At 54.1% G+C, this 26819-nt stretch overlaps 2 protein-coding genes and 1 long non-coding RNA gene across 4 annotated transcripts in view; 1 reads left to right on the top strand and 2 right to left on the bottom strand.

Annotated features, from left to right (window-relative positions):
- The first annotated feature begins 25 nt into the window (after positions 1-25).
- Positions 26-3830, top strand: LOC128079017 (uncharacterized). 2 transcript variants are annotated; one of them, XR_008205949.1, is made up of 2 exons: positions 26-804; positions 1826-3830. It is a non-coding gene; the product is annotated as an uncharacterized LOC128079017 (long non-coding RNA). The 2 variants fall into 2 exon arrangements; XR_008205948.1 differs by having other exon boundaries at positions 26-957.
- Positions 3831-8668: 4838 nt separating this feature from the next.
- LOC128079313 (uncharacterized) overlaps positions 8669-26819 on the bottom strand; it is a 36735-nt gene continuing 18584 nt past the window's right edge. Inside the window, exons 2-9 of the mRNA XM_052680354.1 lie at positions 12811-12891; positions 12411-12470; positions 11601-11672; positions 11325-11384; positions 11144-11233; positions 9868-9939; positions 9387-9608; positions 8669-8820 (exon numbers count right to left, since the gene is read on the bottom strand). Of these exons, the coding sequence (XP_052536314.1) occupies positions 8669-8820; positions 9387-9608; positions 9868-9939; positions 11144-11233; positions 11325-11384; positions 11601-11672; positions 12411-12470; positions 12811-12891 (809 nt within the window). The remainder of the gene's footprint in view (positions 8821-9386; positions 9609-9867; positions 9940-11143; positions 11234-11324; positions 11385-11600; positions 11673-12410; positions 12471-12810; positions 12892-26819) is intronic.
- Positions 18047-21133, bottom strand: LOC128079010 (uncharacterized). Its single transcript, XM_052679831.1, has 5 exons — positions 21082-21133; positions 19806-19877; positions 19325-19546; positions 18611-18758; positions 18047-18429 (listed from the first exon to the last, which is right to left on the bottom strand). The coding sequence occupies exons 1-5, from the start codon at positions 21110-21112 to the stop codon at positions 18150-18152; spliced, it is 753 nt and encodes a 250-aa protein (XP_052535791.1). The 5' UTR covers positions 21113-21133; the 3' UTR covers positions 18047-18149.

Below are 26819 nucleotides of genomic sequence, written 5' to 3'. Positions count from 1 at the left end.
TCCGCTGCTACTTCCGCCCCGCCTGGGGCTCGGCGCTGATGGGGCTGTGCGGCTGCGGGGCGCGGGGCGCGGGGCGCGCAGTGTGCAGTGTGCAGTGTGCAGTGATACGGGCTGCTTTAGCGGTACCGATCGGGAGTTTAGTTTCTGGACCGACGCGTTATGTTTGCGAAGGCAAGCAGGGAACGCTGCTTCTAAAACTTGCCGGTTATGTTCTGCTTGATATGCAAACAGCCGTGTGTTTCTCAGCTGTCCTGCTTCGCAGCAGCCCTGGGGAGTTGAGATAGACTTATCTTTGCATCCACACGAGGACTTTTTTCTTGGGCTTCACGTGGGTTCCAGTGCACCAAGATAGAAAGTTGCTCGTTGTGGCAGAACAAGTAGTGGAAATTTGCCAAAAGGGAGAAAAACAGCTCAAGGTCAGGGAAGAATTCACTGTGATGAAGCTGAAGGAGAAGTACAGCAGAGGAAACGGGGCACGCAATTGCTTTGGATGCAGCTGTGCGTGCCCAGAAGGACACGAGCTTGTACTGAGCTCTTGGAAAATGCATGCCAATAGTTACATATCTATGTCTTAATTTTAGGTGTAGAACCTGAACTGCGAGAGCACGTCCTTGATTTATCAAGTTGCCTGGTACATATCGTGAGGAATAAAGGAACGTTGGTTTTCTAACGTTGAAGTTAGAGAGCTTTCTTCCCATATTTTGCATGACAACATCACGAGGTTGTACATCTTGGAGGAACAGTTAGTTCTTTTCAGAGACTGCATGTTCGTTGTGCAGCGTGTTCAAGCAGAAAACAAGATGGGTAAAAATGAGAATGCAAAAGTAAATGTACTCTTACACTGATGTTACGGTGGCATGCCAAATCAAGTCAGACAATATTAAAGATGTATAAATAAGCATATCAAGAACAAAAGCAGATCTGGCACTTGACAAGAGAAAAGCCTCATGAAGCAATGTAAGGATAAGAACTAGGTTGGATGATCACAGCCAGTTGGCAGTGGCTCTATGTCCAAGTAGGGGCTGGTCACAAGCCGTGTCCCCCATGGGTCCATCTTGGGACCGGTGCTCTTCAACATCTTAATTGTTGACTGTGGCCGAGTCACCTGGTGGGGCAGAACTGCTGCAATGATGGCAGGGGGTGGGGGATGGCTGCAGGACAGGCTGGGCTGTGCCACCGGTTGGACACGGCCTGATGAGGTGATCCCTAGAGGTTCCTTCCGGCATCCACCATTCTGTGATTCTGTGATTCTGTGATTCTGTGATTCTGTGATTCTGTGATTCTGTGATTCTGTGATTCTGTGATTCTGTGGTTCTGTGGTTCTGTGATTCTGAGACTGAATCTGCCCAAAGGTCCACCCACAGGTCAGAAGAGCCTGCCGTGGCCCATCAGTTGTTGTGAAATCCTATGGGGCTGGGCAGAGACAGAGGAGCTACAGTGCCTCCATCTGCTATAGCCCATCAGTGCTGCTGTGCTTGGCTAAGGGAACCCAAAGAAATTCACAGCACTGAATTGATGTATGGCTTCTTAAAAGTTTCTTCTTCTGTTCCCCATTTCATACTTCTGCTATATCAGCAGGGTATCAGCTGTGTCACTTTCATCATGCTTCCCTTCCTTTAAATCCCTATTTTCTGCCCTCTTCTACCCCTCCACCTCTGCTTCTGCACCTGTCCTCCCTTTGCATCCTTCTCAGATGATGACATCTTGACAGAGGCAGTCCAGGCTGTGCAGCCTGGAGCAGAACGTTTCTAGGAGCATGTAAAGCAAGGCAGAAAACCTCTTTCTCACGCTCAGCTCCTTCTGTACATTTTAATACATGTTGCAGGTCAAGTTGTCCAGGAGTGGAACTAGTCTGGCGATAAAGAGGAGAAGTCACCACTCACGTACTTTCTGATCCTCTACACAAGAACTGCAGAGCAGCAGAGAAAAGAGAGGTAAACAGCTCACAGAGGGATCTCACAGCATATGGAAGCATTGTGTGTCACACTACCATCCCTGCAGAGTAAGCACTGGGATCCCAGCTCACATTCGCTCTTCTTGCATGTCTGTTCTGGTTATAAAGATGATCCCACCAGCTGGAACTCTCCTCGCAGACCCCAGCTTTGTCTAGTATTTGTGATTCTGAAGGTGCTGGGATCTCTCTGGTTTGATCCCTGCTGTCTCCAGAGGGAAGCTGGCAGCAGCAGTGCTGCCTGGCCTGCAGCATCCCTGGATGAGACTGGCCAGCAAGGCTGGCTGCTGGCTGCCACCAGGGAGAGGAGGGCTCCCATGTCACTGTATGAAAGAGCCTACAGCTTGTCCTCCCTTCCATGTTCTGTGCTGTCAAGGAGTCCAAACCTTGTGCCACAGTTCTTGAACAAGAACACACAGTGCAGAACTAATCAGAAAATGTGTTGAATGAGAAAGAAGCTGACACCTGCTCTTGTGGGAATGGAGTGTTGTTTCTGCATTAGATATTAAAAAGGGCAAATGATTTGAAGAAGTACTTGTATTCTGTAACTTGTTCTTAGAAGTAGTTGATCTCAGAAGTAGAAATACTGTGTATGTTAGTAGCATGTTTTAGAAACGTTATTCCTGAATTATGTGATTAATTCTTTCTTGCAAAACTGCAATAGTTGTTAAATGTTCCAAACAATGTGGGCATAGTGCTAGGGGTTAGAAAACATATTGTAGGGTTGTTCTGTTAGGATAAGAAACTCCCAGCAAAAGAAAAACAGATTTAACAAACATCAAAGAAGCCAGGGCCTCTACACAAGGCCAGACCATCTCATTCCATGAGATGACTGGGATGTGACAGGCAGGCACCAAGATACTCCCCTCCGTCCTCCTTCTGAGCTTCATCTCTGCGGAGGGGAGGACAAGCAGATGTCCACAAAAAAATGAGCAAGTGTGGAATAAGGGTTAGAAGTTAATAAAAAAAATAAACAGCTGTGCTGTTTCTGCGGGATCAAGAGCTACACAGTGCTGCAGGAGACCCAAGCTTTCAAAGCAGGTGAATGTTTTCTACATTATGCAATTACTAGAATCTCCTCGTAGCTTTAATTAGGAAGGCAGATCTGAAGTAACCAATAGTAGCCACAATCGTTTTAAGTGTTTTTCTGTGCCGAACTGTTTTACCCTTGTCTTTGCTGACACTGCTGTCAACGCAAAGTAGTTGCTGTACTCCTGCTTTTCAGCAGCTGCAAAGAGACCAAGGGCCCAGTTCTATAGGCAGCGCTGCACAAACTCACTCTTGGCCTGCAGCCCACTTGCTGCAGTCTGACTGAGGTGGGACCACGTGCGTCTGTGTGCACTGCATTCAGATGTGGTAGTCCTGCTGACATGGCTCTTGAAATGAAAGACTTGGGAATGTTATGAGATAGAGCCTGGGCTACGTCCTCAACCAAAACGTGCTCCTTCGTCCCCGTGGATACACACGGGCTGCTGCTCTCCTGCGGGCTGTCATGGTTTAATGATTCTTGTTATCGGTATTCCACATCATAGCACCATGTAGCGCACTGGGATTTGAAGAGTTAATGCTGCAGTTCCGTGGACTGCTGATGGTTCCAGGTACCCGTTTCAGAAGAGAAACTACAGAAGGAATTTCAGCACCCAGAAGACTTTGCTGTTCCATTTCCATGCTCCAGTAAGGGGGAGAGATAAGATTGACTGGGAGTCATGGGATGGCCTCTCTTTTTTGCCTTCCCTGTCTCTTTTTCTGCTCATCTCTGTGGTGTGTGCTTCCCAGCCATCCCGCCTACAGCATCACAGCCAGGCCTTTGCTTTTCGGATGCTCTCATTTATTCGACTTCTTAGCTTCAATTCCAATTATACTGTATTGAATTGTGTTATCTCGCATTCTGCTGTCATATTAGTTTTTTCTCCCATAGCTCGTTGCCTCTGTTGTGTATTTAGGCCCACCTCCCTGTCTTTTTCCCTTCCTATCTTCTGCCTGCCCAGAGGTGTGGGCCCATGGGTCCCTCAGCCCCTTTAATCACAGAACTAGGCCAAACCGGGCCAGAAGAATGGCATAAGCGCTGCTCAGAGCCCCTCCGCCTCATTTACTTCCATGGGCTTCCTGATGGATTTCTCAGAAACTGCGGGAAATAAAAAAAATGGAGACAAGTGAGGTGACCAGTTCTCTGGACAGGAAGGGACATCCCTATCACCGTTCCCGAGTCGTGCCCTCTCCACGGTGGTGACCTAACAGGGTTCCAGGTGACATGGGCTGATGTCACTGTGTGATGCACTGCATCACAAGGGTATCATCCGGCAGCGCCGGCACTTCCCTACAGGGCCTGGGTGCTGCTGGAGCCCCGCTCAGGGGCTCTGTCCTTCTGTGGCCTGGAGTGGGGTCAGGGGCTGCAAGGCTGCACTGGGCAACCCTCGCTAACGCGTGGAGGAGCAGGGATACCTCGCACAGAATTGTTGGTTGAGGAGCCATGGAGAGCATCCTTTGTTCTGAGCTGAGGGCCGTCGGCAGGCAACACGGAGGGCTGCTGGACTATGACCATCAGCTCAGAGCTGGTCTCCACATTCCCAGTGCTCCTGCAACTCTCTGCCAAGGGTAAGGCTTTCAGGAATGCCTTCCCAAGGCATCACACGGGGAAGCCGTGTGGCAGGGCTACTCAGGTTCTCGTGCTGAAGGGGCAAATGAGGTGCAGACACATTTCGCTGGTGTAGAACAAAAGGCATTTATTCTAGGCACTTACCACCTTTTATACCTGCAACACAACAGTTTTCCTGCCTAACCAAGTCTGGTCACATGTAAGGGTTAGGTGCCTTGTGGCCGTATATGTCTGGCTCAAGTTACTGTTGAGCTTTACCACTCATGAGCAGTACAACAACCTTCTTTATCCCACAAAGCTGCAGCTCCTGCTGGACGTTGATGGGGGCTGCTGCGAGAGCCCTGCTCAGGGTCCGGCTAGGCTCTGGGGACAATGTGGCATCCAGGTCCCAACAGCAGAGCTACCCAGAGCTCCCACGTTCCTTTCGGCATGGCTCAAACCCCCGTGACAGGGCAGTCCAAGGCCAGGTTTCCTGGGAGCTGGTGTTTCCTGAGGATCTGGCTCAGGGACAAAAGACATCCCACGTCCCAGCGGCTTCCCATGTTCCCGTTTCCCCACGGGGCTCGGAGCAAGGGCTGAAATCAGGGCAAAACCTGGCTCCTTAGCCATGGTGGTGCTTTTGTGGCGTGTTTGCATACACCTGCCCCAGTCATTCCCTGAGTGGGGAGCTTGCCAAGAAGTTGTGAAGAGGCTGGCCTGGAGCATCTTTTCCTTCCTTCGCAGAGGTTGTGGTGATCTGGAATGCTGTGTTTTATTATATCCTGTGTGGGAAAAAATGTTTCTGCATTAGAATTGGATAATTTTTTTGTTTCACGATCTCTGCTATCATCGTAATTCTTGCGAGTCCTTCTACTTGGGGAAGATCTCTGAGGCAAATGATGAGGCCAGGCTCTTCTTGGTGGTGTGTTGCAATAGGACAAGGAGCGCTGGCCCAAAACTTGAACGCAGGAAGTTCCATACAAGCGTGTGCAAGAACTTTTTACGTAAGGGTGACGGAGAACTGGATCAGGTTGCCCAAGAGGTTGTGCAGTTTCCTTCTATGGAGGAGCACTTATCCTCTAGACGAACCTTCCCAGAAACGCACACTATGCATATAGGTGTATATCTGTATACTTTGTCATACACACTGCAAGAATATCGCGGCGCCCCATGGGGAGGGACAGCGGTTCCGATGCAAAAGCTGACGTGTTTCAGCTTGCAGCACCTGCGGGCACCGGCCCATGGCAGATCGTTATAAAAATGTGTGCAATGTGTGCGGCACAGAAGTCCTGCACGAGTCCAGGCTGTGGATTGTCAGCATCCAGACATGCAACCCTGCATCTCCTCAGCTGTGAGGAGCTGAACAAGGGCGCTTTTGCACAGGTTACCCACGCACGTGAAACGTGCTGCAGTACAGCAAGCCAAGCACATAAAGCCTCTCTGGTACAAAGGCTGATGGCTGAAATATGAACACGGGCAGCTAGACCCTCCCGCAAACCTGCCAAGTCCAGCGTCACGTGCTTACATTCTTATCGGTACATCTGCAGCTTCACCTGTTCTCTTTCAGTTTTCCATACCTCGGCTAAGGACATCCCCTTTCCTACACCAGGCGTATTTCCCATTGTTAGTGTGCTTCCATACCGAATTTAGTAGTGGAAATGTAAGACTCGCCGGTTAGCACCTCCCGGCCGCAACGTCCAAGTGAGCTCACCCACTGCTGGCAGCCGGACGCTTGGTGGCGAGAGGCTCTGACGGCCATCGCCTGCAGGGTCCCGCCTGGGTCTCTGGAAACTGCGGCAGCAGCTGCACTCCTGCCACCTTGCACTGAAGGAATCACGCTGCTGCCACCTCCAGCACAGTCTCTCCAGAGAGAAGCGATCAGTGTCTTCTTCCCTCCTTCCCTTTGTGAGGAAGCTGTAGACCACCCAGACAATAGCTCTTGATGTCACAGCATCACAGAATCGCAGGGGTTGGAAGGGACCTCAAGAGATCCGTGAGTCCAACCCCCCTGCTAAAGCAGGTTCCCTACAATAGGTCGCACAGGTAGGCACCCAGGCCTACAGGCCTACCTGTCCAGAATGTCTCCATAGAAGGAGACTGCACAACCTCTCGGGCAACCTGATCCAGTTCTCCGTCACCCTTACGTAAAAAGTTCTTGCACACGCTTGTATGGAACTTCCTGCGTTCAAGTTTTGGGCCAGCGCTCCTTGTCCCATTGCAACACACCACCAAGAAGAGCCTGGCCTCATCATTTGCCTCCCACCTCCCTTTAGGTGTTAATTAACACAGATCAGATCTCCCCTCAGTCTTCTTTTCCCCAGGCTGCACAGACCCAGCTTACTCAGCCTTTCCTCATCAGGGATGTGCTCCAGGTCCTTCGTCATCTTTGTGGCCCTCTGCCAGACTCCTTCTAGGAGATCCGTGTCTCTTTTGAACTGGAGAGCCCAGAACTGGACACGGTATTCTAAATGTGAATACCGTGAGCAGAGCAGAGCGAGAGCATCACCTCCCTTGGCCTGCCGGCCTCGCTCTTTTTAATGCGCCCCAGGATACCATTGGCCTTCTTGGCCTAAGGGCTCGCTGCTGGCTTACAGCCAGCCTGCTGCCCACCAGAACCCTCAGGTCCCTCTCTGCACAGATCCTGTTCTCTAAGCAGAACAAACCAAGTGACCTCACACGTTCTGCCCACTAGACTGCCATCATCTCTGATGCCCTCCGCTGGGCACTCCCTGAAGTTTTCAGTCTTTCCTGTATTGTGGCACCCAAAATTGCACACGGCAATTGAGCTGAGGCCGCCCAGCACAGGGCCGAGGAAGATAATCCTTCTCTACATCAGCTAGCAGTGCCGTGCCTTTTGCCCAGCAGGGTACGGTCAGCCTGCATTACCCACTGCTTTACCAGGGCATGCGGTTGACCCACATTCAACATGTCACCAACCAGAAGCCCCAGGTGCCTCTCCACAGAGCTCTTCTGCAGCCCCTCTCCCCCAGTCCTACATGTACCCAGCGTTGTCCTGCCCCAGGCGCAGAGTCCTTCCCGGCTCCAGCCTTCCTGTGAGCACAGGGAAGGCACAGCAGGCGGCTGCTGCAGGTGCCGCAGGCCGCAGCCCTGCATCTCCTCAGCTGTGAGGAGCCGAACCCAAAGTGCGCTCTCTCAGGCAGTCTCTCAGCACTCAGAGCAATGCCTGTGTCCAGGGATGGCATCACAGCGGGGCGTTGTGGCCTCACGGCCCCGGGAAGCCGGGTGGAGGCTCCCCGCCCCTCTTGTGATGCGCTGCACCAGGGCTGCTGGGGCCGATGCCTACATCATAGAAACACGGAGTCATGGAATGGCTGGGGTAGGAAGGGACATCTAAGAACTTTTACCTCCAACCCCACTGCCGAGGGCAGGGATGCCACCCGCTGAGTCGGCCTTTCCAGAGCTCCCTCTAACCTGGCCTTGAACGCGTCCAGGGACAGGGCATCCACAACTTTGTGTGGCAAACTTCTATAGTGCCTCCACAACCCTGAGAGGGAATGCTTTCCCAAGTGCTGGCCCCAGACCCGTGCCCTGTAACCCAATGGAAATGGTCACAGCAGCAGCTTTGGAATAGGATGTTTTTATTGATCATAAAGATGGAACTTGATGGAAATGAACCTGAGCCCTCAGCACCGGTAACAGGGGCACTGGATGGCTCAGGGGAGTCCTAAGGACTGCAGGTATGAACGGAAGAGATGTTGTCAGCGGGAGAGCTGCTGGGCCATGCAGGCTGAAGGGAGGGGTCTGTGCTGATTCTTCTGCACAGCTCAGCAAATTCTGCATTGGAGGACCACCATAATGGGATGGAGAAGTTGTTTCCTTGATCAAGTGCATCCTGCTCTGCAGCCTCCTCCAGCTCTGCTTGGCCTTCGCTTGTGTTCTGATCTCTCTCGCAGTCGGTGTCAGGAGGAGCTTGTCCTGCTGCTGCCCGTTCTCTCTTGCGCGCCCTGTGGGAATGAGTTTCAGAAAGCACTGCTCACCGATAGGAATCGAGGGACGCTTGAAAGGCCTTGCAACATAAATGCCGGCAGTGTACTGCCAGCAGCTGATTTGGCCATCAGGATCCTGTCACCACAAATGCTTTGTAGCCAAATGCAGCGATAGTGTCTTGGGGAAAAGTCAACTCACAGGTATTTTTTCCACATCCATAGCATAGGAATGCAGGCCAGCGTCAGGACAGACAGCAGCGCAGCTGAGACCACAGCAACCACTGGGATGTGGCGTTTTTGCAGCTCCTTGCCAACAGCAGCCTTTGTGATTTTCCCTACGTCCACCCCTGCAAGAACCGAGACAGTGCCGCAGGTTACTGTCATCTGCAATGCAGATGATCTCACAGTGCGCTTCACGGAGCCAAGAGATTTCCTTTTTCATCAGTGGGTACCTCCGTCTCCGGTGTATAAGCACCAGAGGACAAGAAGGATTGCTTCCACTTCCCGTTGGGTAGGGAGAGGCTGCACCGGCACTGCCCATCTGTTCCTCTGGGCTGAGGGCCGGGCTCTGCCCTGGGGTCTGGGCTTTGTCCGTGGGCAGCACTGCAGAGCAGAAACCCTCACACTTTCCCCACATTTCATGTCCCCCAGGCTCTCCCCCAGGACATTCCCCAGGCTGAAGGTCAGCCTCCAGCCAGCACAAGGCACAGCTGGAGACAGCCCAGTGGAGAAACACTCCTGCAGGCTCCTACCAGGCAGGGCTCATGGCCCTCGGGCTCCTTTGTAGCACGTGCTCTGTAGGAACACGCTCAGGTTTGGCTGCTGGCCTGCTGTGCAAGAGCAGGCAGGGAGAGCCTGGTGGCACGCAGTGATTCTGGCTGGGGACACCGGATGACCACGGGACTGAAATTACCTGGCAAAGCAGCTGCTTGTTCTGCCTGAGCATTTCGGTCAGAGACTGGCTGCGTGTCACTGCTGCCTTCCTGCAACGGCTTCTTCTGCACAGTCTCTTGGTCAGTCCCTTTAGTTCCGCCATGCACTGCCTCCCCTATTTTCATCACGGGTTTCCTTTGGACACGGGACGACCACCAGGCGTAATACCCTCCTCTCGATGCACCCTTTCCTCTTTCCGGACCTGCACAGAATGCATGAAATTAAATCTCCCGTGCCAAGGACACGCAAAGCCCTCCCTGGGGGCACTTCTGCAACCAAAGAGCCGTGAAAAGTTTCCGTACACGACGGCATCGCTGTGGAGCACAGTGGAGCATACCGGGGGATCGTGCAAGGAAAGGGCACACACACGCAGCACTTTGCCCTCACACCTGCCGAGAGACCTGGCCGACATTCGGCCTTTGAGCTGGCAGCTCGCACAGGAACTAAAAGCCATGGCATACCCGTGTGATCTGACAGAGCTTCAGTCCTGGAACTCGGCGGGGAAGCTGGATGACCTTCACTTCCAGTCACACCTGCAAACAAGCACAGGACAGAGCAACTCAGACGTTCTGCCAGTCAGAATGGCAGAGCATGCGATTGAAGCAGGAGATTCCTTCACGACGCTGTTCTCTCCCACACAGAAGCAGCTTGGAAGCAGATCCTGGGTGCCCACGTGGGGAACCACGATTGTACAAATCTAACAGTGCGTGGAGCTACCCAGAGGAACGTCCTCCTGGAGCTCACGCCAGCTCTAAACTCAACTGCACCATGGCAGAAGGCACTGGGAGCAGCTCACGGCTGGAGTGGCCGGCAAAGACAGCTTTGCAAGGCACGGCACTTCACGTACATCACCCAGCCTGACCCATAACCTCCCTTCCCTTCCCTTCTGCAAAGGAACTGTGAAGTCACAATTCACTTGGAAAGAAAACTAAAACCGGAATGCTCCTCCCTTTCGGCGACCTATCCATGAGAAGGAGCAGAAGGATCCCTCAATGCCAGTGCCCCATCTCTGTGGGTCAGTGTATCCCCCCGCGCCTCGGCTCACAGGAGGGATCCCGCTCTAGGCTTCTGTCATGCCTTGTGCCTCATGCAACAAGTTCCTGGGAACTGGGTGCAGTGGGAGCTGTACAACATGTAACCACAGACACAGAGCACTGTGAGAGACCTTTAACTGCAGGACCAGTTGCTTGTGTGTCCTCTGTTTCTTTCCGAGAGATGGGCAGCGTGAGACTGCTGCCTTCCCCATCTGCACAGGCTCTCTGTCTGCCTCTCTTGAAAGAAGGCAGGAGCATGGGACTGTAAGTAAGTGCTCCTCATCAGGATGATAGTATCTTCAGGAGGCAAGGTACAGCAAGAAAGTTCAGAAACAAAGCCTGGGCTTTTTGCGGTGCGCCTCGTCACCAGTCTGAAAGTGTCATTCACTGGAAAAAAAAATGCTACACACTTCCAGTTCTGTTGCACGGACAGCAAAACCTGGCCTGCTGGGAGACCGGCAGGTTGCAGGTGAGTTTGTTGTTCACAGTGCACGCTGTGCGTTTTTGACAAGCTGCAAGGTGATGCTAAATGCCTTCTTTCAAAGGGAACGGGCAAAAGCTGCAGCCGGTTCAGACACAGGAGCAGCACCACAGCAAGGCTCTGGCCCGTCCCTTCCTGCTATGCATGCTACAGTTTCTCCACGAATACACGTAGAACCTCAGCTTCCCAAGCCTTTTGGTGAACAGATGGAAATATACGCACCAGGGACTGCCTTCTCCAAATCCTCCTTCATTTCCTTGAGGACAGGGGAATATTTTCCTGTCTTCAGTTCCTCATTCCATGTCTCAGGACCTTCATGGAGAGTTTTAAGATAAATTTCAGGCAAACCCATTTCTGATGTGAGTGCTCTTTCTGGTGAAGTCAATGAAGGCAGACTACCCACCTCTGGGATGCCAGCGGGACGCCAGTCGAGGATCTGGCAACGCCCTCTGCGGAGCCACGTCTGCAACCAAAGAACCACGAGAACTTTCCACCATACACTGCAATCTACGTATTACAGCTGCATGATGGCGTCACTGAGGGGCAGGTGCTATCGGGGAATCATGCGGTGACAGGGCACGCAAAGGCACGTCTGGATTCTCATACCTTCAGACGTGCCTGGCTGACATTAGAGCTCTGAGCTGGCAGCTCTCAAAGGAAGTAAAAAGCCATGACATACCCATGAGATCCGCCGGACCTTCTGGCCTGGAACCCAGCTGGGAAGCTGGATCCCATTCTCCGCCATCCACATCTGTAAAGACACACAGGACAGAGCAGCTGCCGTCAAACCTGCCCACATACTTCTTCAGATGGGAGTGACAGGGGGCTACTTTGCAACCCTCTTCTCTCTCTTCAACGCAGGAGCACCTTGAAAACAGTTGCTGGGTGCCTGCAGTGGCGCCGTGCTATTGAAAGTGGAACTGCACAGGGAAAGGGAATGGGGAAGGGGAACACCTACAGACCCTTTCCTTCCAGCGACTTAGCTGGGGGATTGCCCTGAGTCTCATGGAGCAGATTAAGATGAGGCTTCCACAAGCCACTGCCTACGGACACAGCTGTCGTCAAGGGCAGATGAGAAACGTTCCCATTGCACGTGGCCACCTCTCTCTTCCTTAGAACCTACAGTGACTACACGGGGCTCAGGTAGTGACACGCGAGCCACACGCAGGACAAAAGCTCCCAAGTTGCAGAGGGGCCAGGGGACCTTGCTGGCTGGCATTCAGCAGCTTTCAAAATACTTTCTCCAGGCCACGTGAAAGAGCCCTCCGAGACCTCATGAACAAAATTCAGCCCCTTGAGGCTTTCTGACTGGGAGACCTCGGAGTCAGAGAGACAAAGGCAGCAGTGGGAGCATGCAGCACCCAGGAATCAGTGGACTCCATGCATTTCACCCAGCACTGTCACGCTGGCCGGTGAAGAGCCGAAAGCTTGCTGAGCTATCACCACCAAGTCTGAGCAAATATCAAGGCAATGAAGAGTGGGGACTTGCCTCTGGCGTCCAGCCCAGGCTCAGGGACAGGATTCCACTCTGCCGGTTGTCCTTGAGGGCCTGCAGGGACAAGTGAGATCAGACACGGGTGAGCAGAGCAGAGCTTCCTCTGCATCTCGGGGCTACTTTTTCCTCAGTGACCCGCAGGGTGTGGTGGCGGGTCAGGGATTGACGTGGCGCAAAGAAGAAGGTCTGCGTTCTCACAACTGGAGAGAGGCAGGGGTAACCTTCCCACTGAAATGTGGCCGCTCTCCCAGTAACAAACTACTCATGACTGATCTGTGCAAGACCTCCAAGGTACAAGCAGGTTAGGAAGACCTTGAGAGGATCTGAAATGACACTGTATGCTACTGGGGCACAAATTTGTCTGCCTTCTTGGAAACAGGCACTCAGAACCTACCTCTGGGTTGATCCCAAGGCATAAGACCTGGATTCAGACTAACGTCTGAATAGGTCGATTCACCACCACCAATGTCAGCATCTAGAACCAAGAATCAAGAACTGATGAGAGACGTTCCCATTGCTGGGGATGTTGTGATCTTCTTCTCCCTTAGAAACTGGAGGTGGGTCAGGTGACGGGGCGGGAGAAAGACTCAGGTCACGATGTCACAGTTGCAGAGCGGCCGGGAGGACCTCCTGGCTGCCACCTGGCAGCTTCCACAATGCGCTCTCCACGCCACGCGCAACAACCCTTACGGACCGCAGGGAAGAAGCAGCTGCCCCTGGGGCCTGTCTTCCTGGGACGCCTCTGGTGTACACAAAGGAAGGTCACACCGAAGCACCGGAGGAAAACACACCTGTGTCTTGCTCTGGGCTGCGGTCGCGGCTCTGTGTTGGAAACTGGGATTCGTCTAGGGGCGTACCACGAGGCCGGAGCAGAAATGCTCACGCTTTTCCCAGCACACAGAGGACATCACCCCTGGACATCACCCAGGATGAAGGCTGCGCTCCAGCCAGCAAGCGGCAGAGCCGCGGCCCGGCACGGCTGGAGCCAGCCCTGGGGAACAGCGCTGCCACGGGCTCTTGCCCGGCTCCTGCGGTGCTGCCCGTCACCGTCTGCCTAACGTCCAACCCGGAAGGTGGCCCCAGGGAAGGGTGACTTCAGGCCCCCCGTTTTCCCAGTGTTGGCCCCGTCTATGCCCACTCACCTGCTGCCAGTGCTCGAAGCGGAGCAGCACAAATCTCACGGGAACGCAGCGCCATCAGTAGGAGGAGCACGACAAGGCGGGCAGGGGCCGTGGCCCCCCACACTCGTGCCATGCTGCCACCACCACCACTGCCGCCACAGCAAGTGTTGCACTTGGGGCAGGCGCAGAGCAAGGCCTGTGCCCAGGGACAGCATCACAGTGGGGCATTGTGACCTCACGGCCTTGGGAAGCTGGGTGGAGGCTCCCCGCCCCTTGGTGATGCGCTGCACCAGGGCTGCTGGGACCGGTGCTTGCATCATAGAAACACGGAATCACGGAATGGCTGGGGTAGGAAGGGACGACTAAGAACTTTTACCTCCAACCCCACTGCCGAGGGCAGGGATGCCACCCGCTGAGTCAGCCTGCCCAGAGCTCCCTCCAGTCTGCCCTTGAATGCTTCCAGGGACAGGGCATGCACAACTTTGTGTGGCAAACTTCTATAGTGCCTCCACAACCCTGAGAGGGAATGCTTTCCAGCTCGGTGTGCCCCTGACACCTCAGGCCACCGAGGACAAGATGTGATATAGAAACCAGGTCTGGATCCAGGGCGCTTTTGCACAGGTTACCCACGCACGTGAAACGTGCTGCAGTACAGCAAGCCAAGCACATAAAGCCTCTCTGGTACAAAGGCTGATGGCTGAAATATGAACACGGGCAGCTAGACCCTCCCGCAAACCTGCCAAGTCCAGCGTCACGTGCTTACATTCTTATCGGTACATCTGCAGCTTCACCTGTTCTCTTTCAGTTTTCCATACCTCGGCTAAGGACATCCCCTTTCCTACACCAGGCGTATTTCCCATTGTTAGTGTGCTTCCATACCGAATTTAGTAGTGGAAATGTAAGACTCGCCGGTTAGCACCTCCCGGCCGCAACGTCCAAGTGAGCTCACCCACTGCTGGCAGCCGGACGCTTGGTGGCGAGAGGCTCTGACGGCCATCGCCTGCAGGGTCCCGCCTGGGTCTCTGGAAACTGCGGCAGCAGCTGCACTCCTGCCACCTTGCACTGAAGGAATCACGCTGCTGCCACCTCCAGCACAGTCTCTCCAGAGAGAAGCGATCAGTGTCTTCTTCCCTCCTTCCCTTTGTGAGGAAGCTGTAGACCACCCAGACAATAGCTCTTGATGTCACAGCATCACAGAATCGCAGGGGTTGGAAGGGACCTCAAGAGATCCGTGAGTCCAACCCCCCTGCTAAAGCAGGTTCCCTACAATAGGTCGCACAGGTAGGCACCCAGGCCTACAGGCCTACCTGTCCAGAATGTCTCCATAGAAGGAGACTGCACAACCTCTCGGGCAACCTGATCCAGTTCTCCGTCACCCTTACGTAAAAAGTTCTTGCACACGCTTGTATGGAACTTCCTGCGTTCAAGTTTTGGGCCAGCGCTCCTTGTCCCATTGCAACACACCACCAAGAAGAGCCTGGCCTCATCATTTGCCTCCCACCTCCCTTTAGGTGTTAATTAACACAGATCAGATCTCCCCTCAGTCTTCTTTTCCCCAGGCTGCACAGACCCAGCTTACTCAGCCTTTCCTCATCAGGGATGTGCTCCAGGTCCTTCGTCATCTTTGTGGCCCTCTGCCAGACTCCTTCTAGGAGATCCGTGTCTCTTTTGAACTGGAGAGCCCAGAACTGGACACGCATCCTAAATGCAAATATACACTGCCAGGGCAGAAGCTCTGAACAAGAGCTCAAGGACAGTCCTCCACGTATCAAGTCTCCCCAGCACTTCCCTGCTCTGGTGGGAGCTTGGGTGACCGTCCCGGTCAGACAAGCCAGCTGAGGCTGGGCCAGAGGAGGCCCTCCCTGGCGTGCGGCTCTCTGATTGCTTGCCTTGCACCAAGTGCTGGCCCCAGTTCTGTGCCCTGTAACTCCATATATAAGCACTGCAATGGGCTGCCCATGGACGTGGTTGAGTCACTGTCCCTGGATGTGTTTAAAAACAACCCTTCACTACCCTTTCTGTAGTGAAGTTTTTCCTGAGATCCAACCTAAACCTCCCTGGCACAACTTGAGGCCACTTCCCCTTGTCTGTCACCACTCCCCTATCCTCCTAAATAAGGTGGAGATGTGGCTGGCCTCATCCTTCTGTAAGGTCTGTGGATGCTGGAGCTGCCTGCAGTTCCCTTCCAGCCCCCCAGCTCTGGAGTTCTGTGTAGAATAATTCTTAACAAAATATTAAGGTGGATTCCAGTGATTGGATGCAGGGCCCAATAAAACAAGCAAACAAACCAACGTGCAGCTTGCTTGTACATGATTCCTGTATCGGCCTCCATCTTGCCCCTTTTCTTTGTTTTCAATACTTACTCATCTTGCTTGGCTCCTCCCAAGTATTCCCCTCCCCACTTAACTTTTCCCCTTTGCTCCCGGGTTTTGCTGCATTGCAGCGCAGATCGGTGCTGTTTGCTGAGGGCATCGTGTGCTCTGGGGCCATGACTGAGTTTCCTCAGTACTGCTGGCGCTGCTCCATTCCTGTCTCCACAAAGACACCCATCCCTCCCTCAGACACACGCGGAGCCATTCATCCGTCCCACCACTCCCCTTAACCTCCCGGAGAACAGCGCTAAGGGGACAGCTGAATACCCACACAAGGCAAACTGCCTCTGAGGCATTCTGTGCACCCTCAGCAGATCTGGGGCACCGCCTTCAGGACAGCACGCAAAACCACAGCAAGGTTTGTTTGAGAGCCGCTTCTGGTGCGCGTGACGCCTCGAGGGCCTTAGGAGCAGCTGTTTCCCTTTGGGACAGAGCCTGAAATTCGTGCTGCTGTCATTCACAAACCTGGGTTGCACACTCAACCATGTGGCTCCGCATCCATCCATACAAGACATAGGGCGCTGCTACGGCAGAAGGCAGCCGGGGGTCCCTTCCAGCTCCTGCCCGCACCCCCCCCTCACGGCATCACAAACCTCGGAACCAACGGTTCTGTGACAGCAGCGCCGGCGGCGACGAAGCCGGGCGCGATGGGCTGCTGCGCGCCTTCGGGAGCGGTGGTGCTGCTGCCGCCTCTCGTGGTGCTGCTGGGCGCCTGCCGGCCCGGGCACGGCTTCTCCGGCGGCTGCGAGTGAGTGGCCCGGCGGTGCCCTGTGGGGAGGGACGGCGGTTCCGATGCAAAAGCTGACGTGTTTCTGCTTGCAGCACCTGCGGGCTCCGGCCCATGGCTGATGGTTATAAAAATGAGTGGCACAGATGCTCTGCACGGGTCCGTGGGAGGTGGGTACAGGAATCATCTCTCACGGAGGATCTCTCATCACACCGCAGTGGGTCCTCACGGCAGCGCACTGCTTCGAGCATGCAACGTAAGGGCTGTCCCAATGGACGTCCACCACAGGTCCACCACCAAGTCTGAGCAAATATCAAGGCAATGAAGAGTGGGGACTTGCCTCTGGCATCCAGCCCAGGCTCAGGGACAGGATTCCACCCTGCCGGTTGACCTTGGGGGCCTGCAGGGACAAGTGAGATCAGACACGGGCGAGCAGAGCAGAGCTTCCTCTGCATGTCGGGGCCCCTTTCCCCCCGAGCAGTTCAGGTTTTAAGAAGACCGGAGCCACCCTTAAGCCAGCAGAAGGCTTTCGCCGGCGCTGCTGACTACCAGCATCTCTGATGCCCTCCGCTGGGCATTCCCTCAAGTTTTCAGTCTTTCCTGTATTGTGGCACCCAAAACTGCACACGGCAATTGAGCTGAGGCCGTCCAGCACAGGGCCAAGCAAGATAATCCTTCTCTACATCAGCTAGCAGTGCCGTGCCTTTTGCCCAGCAGGGTACGGTCAGCCTGCATTACCCACTGCTTTACCAGGGCATGCGGTTGACCCACATTCAACATGTCACCAACCAGAAGCCCCAGGTGCCTCTCCACAGAGCTCTTCTGCAGCCCCTCTCCCCCAGTCCTACATGTACCCAGCGTTGTCCTGCCCCAGGCGCAGAGTCCTTCCCGGCTCCAGCCTTCCTGTGAGCACGGGGAAGGCACAGCAGGCGGCTGCTGCATCTCCTCAGCTGTGAGGAGCCGAACCCAAAGTGCGCTCTCTCAGGCAGTCTCTCAGCACTCAGAGCAATGCCTGTGTCCAGGGATGGTATCACAGCGGGGAGTTCTGGCCTCACGGCCCTGGGAAGCCGGGTGGAGGCTCCCCGTCCCTCTTGTGATGCGCTGCACCAGGGCTGCTGGGGCCGATGCCTACATCATAGAAACACGGAGTCATGGAATGGCTGGGGTAGGAAGGGACATCTAAGAACTTTTACCTCCAACCCCACTGCCGAGGGCAGGGATGCCACCCGCTGAGTCGGCCTTTCCAGAGCTCCCTCTAGCCTGGCCTTGAACGCGTCCAGGGACAGGGCATCCACAACTTTGTGTGGCAAACTTCTATAGTGCCTCCACAACCCTGAGAGGGAATGCTTTCCCAAGTGCTGGCCCCAGACCCGTGCCCTGTAACCCAATGGAAATGGTCACAGAAGCAGCTTTGGAATAGGATGTTTTTATTGATCATAAAGATGGAACTTGATGGAAATGAACCTGAGCCCTCAGCACCGGTAACAGGGGCACTGGATGGCTCAGGGGAGTCCTAAGGACTGCAAGTATGAACGGAAGAGATGTTGTCAGCGGGAGAGCTGCTGGGCCATGCGGGCTGAAGGGAGGGGTCTGTGCTGATTCCGCTGTGCAGCTTGGCAAATTCTGCATTGGAGGACCACCATAATGGGATGGAGAAGTTGTTTCCTTGGTCAAGTGCATCCTGCTCTGCAGCCTCCTCCAGCTCTGCTTGGCCTTCGCTTGTGTTCTGATCTCTCTCGCAGTCGGTGTCAGGAGGAGCTTGTCCTGCTGCTGCCCGTTCTCTCTTGCGCGCCCTGTGGGAATGAGTTTCAGAAAGCACTGCTCACCGATAGGAATCGAGGGACGCTTGAAAGGCCTTGCAACATAAATGCCGGCAGTGTACTGCCAGCAGCTGATTTGGCCATCAGGATCCTGTCACCACAAATGCTTTGTAGCCAAATGCAGCGATAGTGTCTTGGGGAAAAGTCAACTCACAGGTATTTTTTCCACATCCATAGCATAGGAATGCAGGCCAGGGTCAGCACGGACAGCAGCGCAGCTGAGACCACAGCAACCACTGGGATGTGGCGTTTTTGCAGCTCCTTGCCAACAGCAGCCTTTGTGATTTTCCCTACGTCCACCCCTGCAAGAACCGAGACAGTGCCGCAGGTTACTGTCATCTGCAATGCAGATGATCTCACAGTGCGCTTCACGGAGCCAAGAGATTTCCTTTTTCATCAGTGGGTACCTCCGTCTCCGGTGTATAAGCACCAGAGGACAAGAAGGATTGCTTCCACTTCCCGTTGGGTAGGGAGAGGCTGCACCGGCACTGCCCATCTGTTCCTCTGGGCTGAGGGCCGGGCTCTGCCCTGGGGTCTGGGCTTTGTCCGTGGGCAGCACTGCAGAGCAGAAACCCTCACACTTTCCCCACATTTCATGTCCCCCAGGCTCTCCCCCAGGACATTCCCCAGGCTGAAGGTCAGCCTCCAGCCAGCACAAGGCACAGCTGGAGACAGCCCAGTGGAGAAACACTCCTGCAGGCTCCTACCAGGCAGGGCTCATGGCCCTCGGGCTCCTTTGTAGCATGTGCTCTGTAGGAACACGCTCAGGTTTGGCTGCTGGCCTGCTGTGCAAGAGCAGGCAGGGAGAGCCTGGTGGCACGCAGTGATTCTGGCTGGGGACACCGGATGACCACGGGACTGAAATTACCTGGCAAAGCAGCTGCTTGTTCTGCCTGAGCATTTCGGTCAGAGACTGGCTGCGTGTCACTGCTGCCTTCCTGCAACGGCTTCTTCTGCACAGTCTCTTGGTCAGTCCCTTTAGTTCCGCCATGCACTGCCTCCCCTATTTTCATCACGGGTTTCCTTTGGACACGGGACGACCACCAGGCGTAATACCCTCCTCTCGATGCACCCTTTCCTCTTTCCGGACCTGCACAGAATGCATGAAATTAAATCTCCCGTGCCAAGGACACGCAAAGCCCTCCCTGGGGGCACTTCTGCAACCAAAGAGCCGTGAAAAGTTTCCGTACACGACGGCATCGCTGTGGAGCACAGTGGAGCATACCGGGGGATCGTGCAAGGAAAGGGCACACACACGCAGCACTTTGCCCTCACACCTGCCGAGAGACCTGGCCGACATTCGGCCTTTGAGCTGGCAGCTCGCACAGGAACTAAAAGCCATGGCATACCCGTGTGATCTGACAGAGCTTCAGTCCTGGAACTCGGCGGGGAAGCTGGATGACCTTCACTTCCAGTCACACCTGCAAACAAGCACAGGACAGAGCAACTCAGACGTTCTGCCAGTCAGAATGGCAGAGCATGCGATTAAAACAGGAGATTCCTTCACGACGCTGTTCTCTCCCACACAGAAGCAGCTTGGAAGCAGATCCTGGGTGCCCACGTGGGGAACCACGATTGTACAAATCTAACAGTGCGTGGAGCTACCCAGAGGAACGTCCTCCTGGAGCTCACGCCAGCTCTAAACTCAACTGCACCATGGCAGAAGGCACTGGGAGCAGCTCACGGCTGGAGTGGCCGGCAAAGACAGCTTTGCAAGGCACGGCACTTCACGTACATCACCCAGCCTGACCCATAACCTCCCTTCCCTTCCCTTCTGCAAAGGAACTGTGAAGTCACAATTCACTTGGAAAGAAAACTAAAACCGGAATGCTCCTCCCTTTCGGCGACCTATCCATGAGAAGGAGCAGAAGGATCCCTCAATGCCAGTGCCCCATCTCTGTGGGTCAGTGTATCCCCCCGCGCCTCGGCTCACAGGAGGGATCCCGCTCTAGGCTTCTGTCACGCCTTGTGCCTCATGCAACAAGTTCCTGGGAACTGGGTGCAGTGGGAGCTGTACAACATGTAACCACAGACACAGAGCACTGTGAGAGACCTTTAACTGCATGACCAGTTGCTTGTGTGTCCTCTGTTTCTTTCCGAGAGATGGGCAGCGTGAGACTGCTGCCTTCCCCATCTGCACAGGCTCTCTGTCTGCCTCTCTCGAAAGAAGGCAGGAGCATGGGACTGTAAGTAAGTGCTCCTCATCAGGCTGATAGTATCTTCAGGAGGCAAGGTACAGCAAGAAAGTTTAGAAACAAAGCCTGGGCTTTTTGCGGTGCGCCTCGTCACCAGTCTGAAAGTGTCATTCACTGGAAAAAAAAATGCTACACGCTTCCAGTTCTGTTGCACGGACAGCAAAACCTGGCCTGCTGGGAGACCGGCAGGTTGCAGGTGAGTTTGTTGTTCACAGTGCACGCTGTGCGTTTCTGACAAGCTGCAAGGTGATGCTAAATGCCTTCTTTCAAAGGGAACGGGCAAAAGCTGCAGCCGGTTCAGACACAGGAGCAGCACCACAGCAAGGCTCTGGCCCGTCCCTTCCTGCTATGCATGCTACAGTTTCTCCACGAATACACGTAGAACCTCAGCTTCCCAAGCCTTTTGGTGAACAGATGGAAATATACGCACCAGGGACTGCCTTCTCCAAATCCTCCTTCATTTCCTTGAGGACAGGGGAATATTTTCCCGTCTTCAGTTCCTCATTCCATGTCTCAGGACCTTCATGGAAAGTTTTAAGATAAATTTCAGGCAAACCCATTTCTGATGTGAGTGCTCTTTCTGGTGAAGTCAATGAAGGCAGACTACCCACCTCTGGGATGCCAGCGGGACGCCAGTCGAGGATCTGGCAACGCCCTCTGCGGAGCCACGTCTGCAACCAAAGAACCACGAGAACTTTCCACCATACACTGCAATCTACGTATTACAGCTGCATGATGGCGTCACTGAGGGGCAGGTGCTATCGGGGAATCATGCGGTGACAGGGCACGCAAAGGCACGTCTGGATTCTCATACCTTCAGACGTGCCTGGCTGACATTAGAGCTCTGAGCTGGCAGCTCTCAAAGGAAGTAAAAAGCCATGACATACCCATGAGATCCGCCGGACCTTCTGGCCTGGAACCCAGCTGGGAAGCTGGATCCCATTCTCCGCCATCCACATCTGTAAAGACACACAGGACAGAGCAGCTGCCGTCAAACCTGCCCACATGCTTCTTCAGATGGGAGTGACAGGGGGCTACTTTGCAACCCTCTTCTCTCTCTTCAGCGCAGGAGCACCTTGAAAACAGTTGCTGGGTGCCTGCAGTGGCGCCGTGCTATTGAAAGTGGAACTGCACAGGGAAAGGGAATGGGGAAGGGGAACACCTACAGACCCTTTCCTTCCAGCGACTTAGCTGGGGGATTGCCCTGAGTCTCATGGAGCAGTGTTGCATTAGGCGCTTGCGCCATCTTCGGGTTGTAACGCGTTAGGACCTCTCCCGCACGTGTTCGTTCCATTAAAGCGCCATTTTGCTGTTCACCATATTGGTGTCACCTCGGTAATTGGCCAAGCTGCGGTCTCCCAGAAAAAACGAACAGGTGAAGGTTACAACAAATGGTGATCCCGACGTGATTTCTGGGGGTGAGTCAGCTGTTCTGCCAGCGGCGCAGGATCCCATTGCGGAGCGGGTACGTTATAAAACCCGCGGAGTAGTGGAAGCCCGGGGACGGGGAGGAGTGCGCATTACTCCTTGTCAGGCGGGAGGCTCGGGAAAAAGAGCCAGGATCCCCCGAGAAGCTCGGGGAAGCGCCCGGTGAAGGCTAGACGCGCGCTTAGCCTGGGGCGATGGAAGCCGTTATCAAGGTGATTCTTCGCGCATGTAAGACCTATTGTGCAAAAAGTGTTCCTTCTAAGAAGGAGGTTGCAGCGGTTCTTTCGCTGCTGGAGGGGGAGGGCTTATTGGCGTCTCCCTCTGACTTATACGATCCCGCTAATTGGGATGGGTTCACTGCCGCGCTCTCTAAGAGGGCAACGACTACCCAAAAGGCGGCAGAGTTCAAGGTGTGGGGATTGATTTTGGGGGCGTTTAAGATGGCGAGGGAGGAGAAAATGGCGAGTGATCGAGCTAGGGAGCTGTTAGGGCTGGGGAGGGGGGAGATCTTGTCTCTGCTGCAGGTTTGCTGGAGGGCAAGTCGGGGCCGGTCCCCGCAGCCCCGCCCGAGGCGGCAGCTTCGACACCAAGAAGGGAGGAAGTCCGGCAGGGATCGTCGGACCGCAGGGACGAAGAGGCTCCATCCCCGCCTCCTTATCCAGCTCAGGGTTTATAGCCTTCGTTGAAACCCTTCAGGGATGAGGGGGGAAGGGGAGGTGCGGAGGAATGTAACATAGCTTGTTCTACACCTGTTAAGAGGGCAGTGGGGGAGGGCGAGCTGGCCGGAGAGGGTACGGCGCGGCTGGTGAAATGTGAGAGCGGGGGCGGTGCTTCCTCGCTGCCTGACTCTGTTTGTTGCCGCGGCCGCTCCCAAAAGGGGCTGCAATGTTCCACTCCATCTTGTGAAGGATGTGGGTGTGGCGTCCCGGTGCGAGCAGCCTCGGGATTCACCCAGGGAGGGCGGGATCCTGCAGTGACTGCCTCATGGGCCCCACCTGCACTCACTGACTGCGCTAGGGCGAGGGAGGGTTTACGAACGGCAGATCCGACAGCTACGGCATTTGCCCTCCCTGTAGTAGTAAAAACAGAGGATCCAGCTTGGACCCCTCTGGACTCCAAGGCAATTACTCGCCTTGCGGATTTGGTTAAAAGTAAAGGTCTGCGCTCTCCTGTGACCATGTAGGCAGTAGAAGCTCTTATGGCTTCTAGCCTCCTGCCATATGATGTGGTCAATCTTATGCGTGTCATCCTTGAACCTGTACAATACACCCTGTGGTATGATGAGTGGAATAGGCTGCTTCAGGTTGTGGTGGCCACTGCCACTCGTGACCACCGCCATCCAGCGAATGGCCAGGGCCGGAATGACAGGACTAATCTTGCGCGTCTCCAGGGCCTAGCGGAGGGTATGGTAGGGTCCCCAGAGGGCCAAGCAACAGCACTTAGAGCAGGGGAGTTGGCAGCCCTTCCATTGGGTTGGCTGTTCTCCGCCCAGCCGGTGAGGGCGTTTACTCTGTGGTTGGAGCAATTGTCCTCTCTGCTCCGAAAGGCTCGCCTCACGGCGGTAAGAGCTTTTGCAAAGGACCTGGATATTGTGTACCTACCGGGGGCTTTTCAAAATGCTCAGCCTTTGCCGAATGAGATCTCCTTGGCGGTGCATGATTTCAGTGGTAAGCTTAGTTACACTGATGTACTACCAATTTTCGATCTGGCGAGACCTCTTCAGATATCCCTAAGGCACAGAGTGTTGGACACCCCCATAGATGGCCCGACAATATTCACTGATACCTCTTCGGCGACTGGCCAGGGAGTAGCTGTTTGGCAAGTACCGGGTGGCAAGTGGGAGTCTAAGTTGATAACTGATGGCTCGGTGAGCGTTCAGATGCTGGAAGCCAGAGCGGTGGCAGTGGCACTATGCATCTGGCCCCAGACTCCCCGTAACATCATTACTGATTCGGCATTCGTAGCTAGGTTGCTATTACGCATGGGAAAGGAGGGACAGCCGAATACGACAACTGCAGCTTTGTTGGAGGATGCTTTGGTGGCCAGATCTGCGCCTGTCGCCATCCTCCATGTCCGTAGCCATTCTGATGTTCGAGGGTTTTTCACTATGGGGAATGATATAGCGGATCGTTTAGCGGGGGGCCAAGTATTTACTTTGCGGGAAGCTCGTGATCTTCATTCTGCATTACATATAGGGGCTAGAGCGTTAGCTCGGACTTGCTCCATTCCTGTCACTGTTGCTAGGGAAGTTGTGCAAACTTGCCCGCACTGCAATTCTGCACCAGCGCTCGGGGCATGAATTAATCCCCGTGGTCTCGCCCCATTGGACGTCTGGCAGACAGATTTTACGATGGAACCACGAATGGCCCCACGAGCATGGCTTGCTATAACAATTGATACATCCTCTAACGTCATTGTTGCTACACAACATGGGCGCACTAGCTCTGCGGCGGCTCAGCATCACTGGGCCACGGCCATCGCGGTCTTGGGAATGCCGCACCACATAAAAACAGATAATGGCTCTTGCTTTGTTTCGCGGTCATCTAAAGAGTGGCTGGCCAGCTGGAACATCACACATAGTACAGGAATCCCGGGTAATTCGCAAGGTCAAGCCATTGTAGAAAGGGCTAACCGCCTCCTCAAGGAAAAGATTCGTGTCCTTGGGGAGGGGGAGGGATACACAGGGAAGATCCCAATATCACTTCAAGGAGAAATCTTGGCTCGTGCATTGTATGCGTTAAATCATTTTGAGCGGGGGAAAGCATAAGGACCCCTATACAGAAACATTGGCAGCCGAAAATTGAGGAGGGCCCACCAGTTAAGGTTAAAATGGAAAATGGTTCTTGGGAAGCGGGGTGGTCCATATCAGTATGGGGCAGAGGTTATGCGGCAATAAAAAACAAAGAAACGGGGGACATTTGATGGGTACCCTCAAGGAAGATCAAGCCGGAGGTTGGTGATGTTAAAGCTACTGAGGTAATAATCAAGAATTGAGTATCTTGTTACAGGCTATGTTGATCGGGCACTTGAAGGACCCGGAACCAAAGGACAGCCACATGAAGGAAAAGGACCTGGAAAAGGGACCCTTGCTGCCAACGAGAATTACTGTGCTAATGTCGTTGTGCCTCTTTTGTCTGTGTTGGTTGCCGGTGGGAGGTACTCACTTGATCCAGCAGCCTGGGAATTTGTGGGTTACTTGGGCTCGCCAAACAGGGAGGACGGATTTCTGCCTAAGCATGCAATCAGCCACTTCACCATTCCGCACGTGCCTTACAGGGGTACCTTTGAATTTTTCTACTGATAGGTTGTTCATATTTTTGGGATTAATGTTGTGTTTGCCATGTATCTTTCGATGTTTGCGAGGTTGTATACAACGAATGACTGAGAAAATGATCTACACGCAATTGGAATATTGTAGAATGCAGGATAAGTTCTAAGATGTATGTTGTTTAGGTTTAGCACATTGCGTATTGTAACGGGGCAAGGCTTCTCTTGGCATGGGGAGGGGGAAATGTTGTATTAGGCGCTTGCGCCATCTTCGGGTTGTAACGCATTAGGACCTCCCCTCCATATATAAGCACGTGTTCGTTCCATTAAAGCACCATTTTGCTGTTCACCATATTGGTGTCACCTCGGTAATTGGCCAAGCTGCGGTCTCCCAGAAAAAACAAACAGGTGAAGGTTACAACAGAGCAGATTAAGATGAGGCTTCCACAAGCCACTGCCTACGGACGCAGCTGTCGTCAAGGGCAGATGAGAAACGTTCCCATTGCACGTGGCCACCTCTCTCTTCCTTAGAACCTACAGTGACTACAAGGGGCTCAGGTAGTGACACGCGAGCCACACGCAGGACAAAAGCTCCCAAGTTGCAGAGGGGCCAGGGGACCTTGCTGGCTGGCATTCAGCAGCTTTCAAAATACTTTCTCCAGGCCACGTGAAAGAGCCCTCCGAGACCTCATGAACAAAATTCAGCCCCTTGAGGCTTTCTGACTGGGAGACCTCGGAGTCAGAGAGACAAAGGCAGCAGTGGGAGCATGCAGCACCCAGGAATCAGTGGACTCCATGCATTTCACCCAGCACTGTCACGCTGGCCGGTGAAGAGCCGAAAGCTTGCTGAGCTATCACCACCAAGTCTGAGCAAATATCAAGGCAATGAAGAGTGGGGACTTGCCTCTGGCGTCCAGCCCAGGCTCAGGGACAGGATTCCACTCTGCCGGTTGTCCTTGAGGGCCTGCAGGGACAAGTGAGATCAGACACGGGTGAGCAGAGCAGAGCTTCCTCTGCATCTCGGGGCTACTTTTTCCTCAGTGACCCGCAGGGTGTGGTGGCGGGTCAGGGATTGACGTGGCGCAAAGAAGGTGGTCTGCGTTCTCACAACTGGAGAGAGGCAGGGGTAACCTTCCCACTGAAATGTGGCCGCTCTCCCAGTAACAAACTACTCATGACTGATCTGTGCAAGACCTCCAAGGTACAAGCAGGTTAGGAAGACCTTGAGAGGATCTGAAATGACACTGTATGCTACTGGGGCACAAATTTGTCTGCCTTCTTGGAAACAGGCACTCAGAACCTACCTCTGGGTTGATCCCAAGGCATAAGACCTGGATTCAGACTAATGTCTGAATAGGTCGATTCACCACCACCAATGTCAGCATCTAGAACCAAGAATCAAGAACTGATGAGAGACGTTCCCATTGCTGGGGATGTTGTGATCTTCTTCTCCCTTAGAAACTGGAGGTGGGT

The sequence above is a fragment of the Tympanuchus pallidicinctus genome, unplaced genomic scaffold (assembly GCF_026119805.1).
Source record: "Tympanuchus pallidicinctus isolate F22 unplaced genomic scaffold, pur_lepc_1.0 scaffold18, whole genome shotgun sequence".
In the NCBI taxonomy this organism is placed as follows: domain Eukaryota; kingdom Metazoa; phylum Chordata; class Aves; order Galliformes; family Phasianidae; genus Tympanuchus; species Tympanuchus pallidicinctus.
This window is presented reverse-complemented; position numbering and strand designations above follow the sequence as displayed.

What these genes read in the sequence shown, in the direction of transcription:
- LOC128079010 (XM_052679831.1), bottom strand. Translation starts at nt 21,112, where the DNA reads ATGAAGGAGGATTTGGAGAAGGCAGTCCCTG. An exon ending in AGCTCTGTCAGATCACACGG is followed by an intron (nt 19,547 to 19,805) that starts GTATGCCATGGC and finishes CATTCTGTGCAG; the next exon opens with GTCCGGAAAGAGGAAAGGGT. An exon ending in TGGATGTGGAAAAAATACCT is followed by an intron (nt 18,430 to 18,610) that starts GTGAGTTGACTT and finishes TCATTCCCACAG; the next exon opens with GGCGCGCAAGAGAGAACGGG.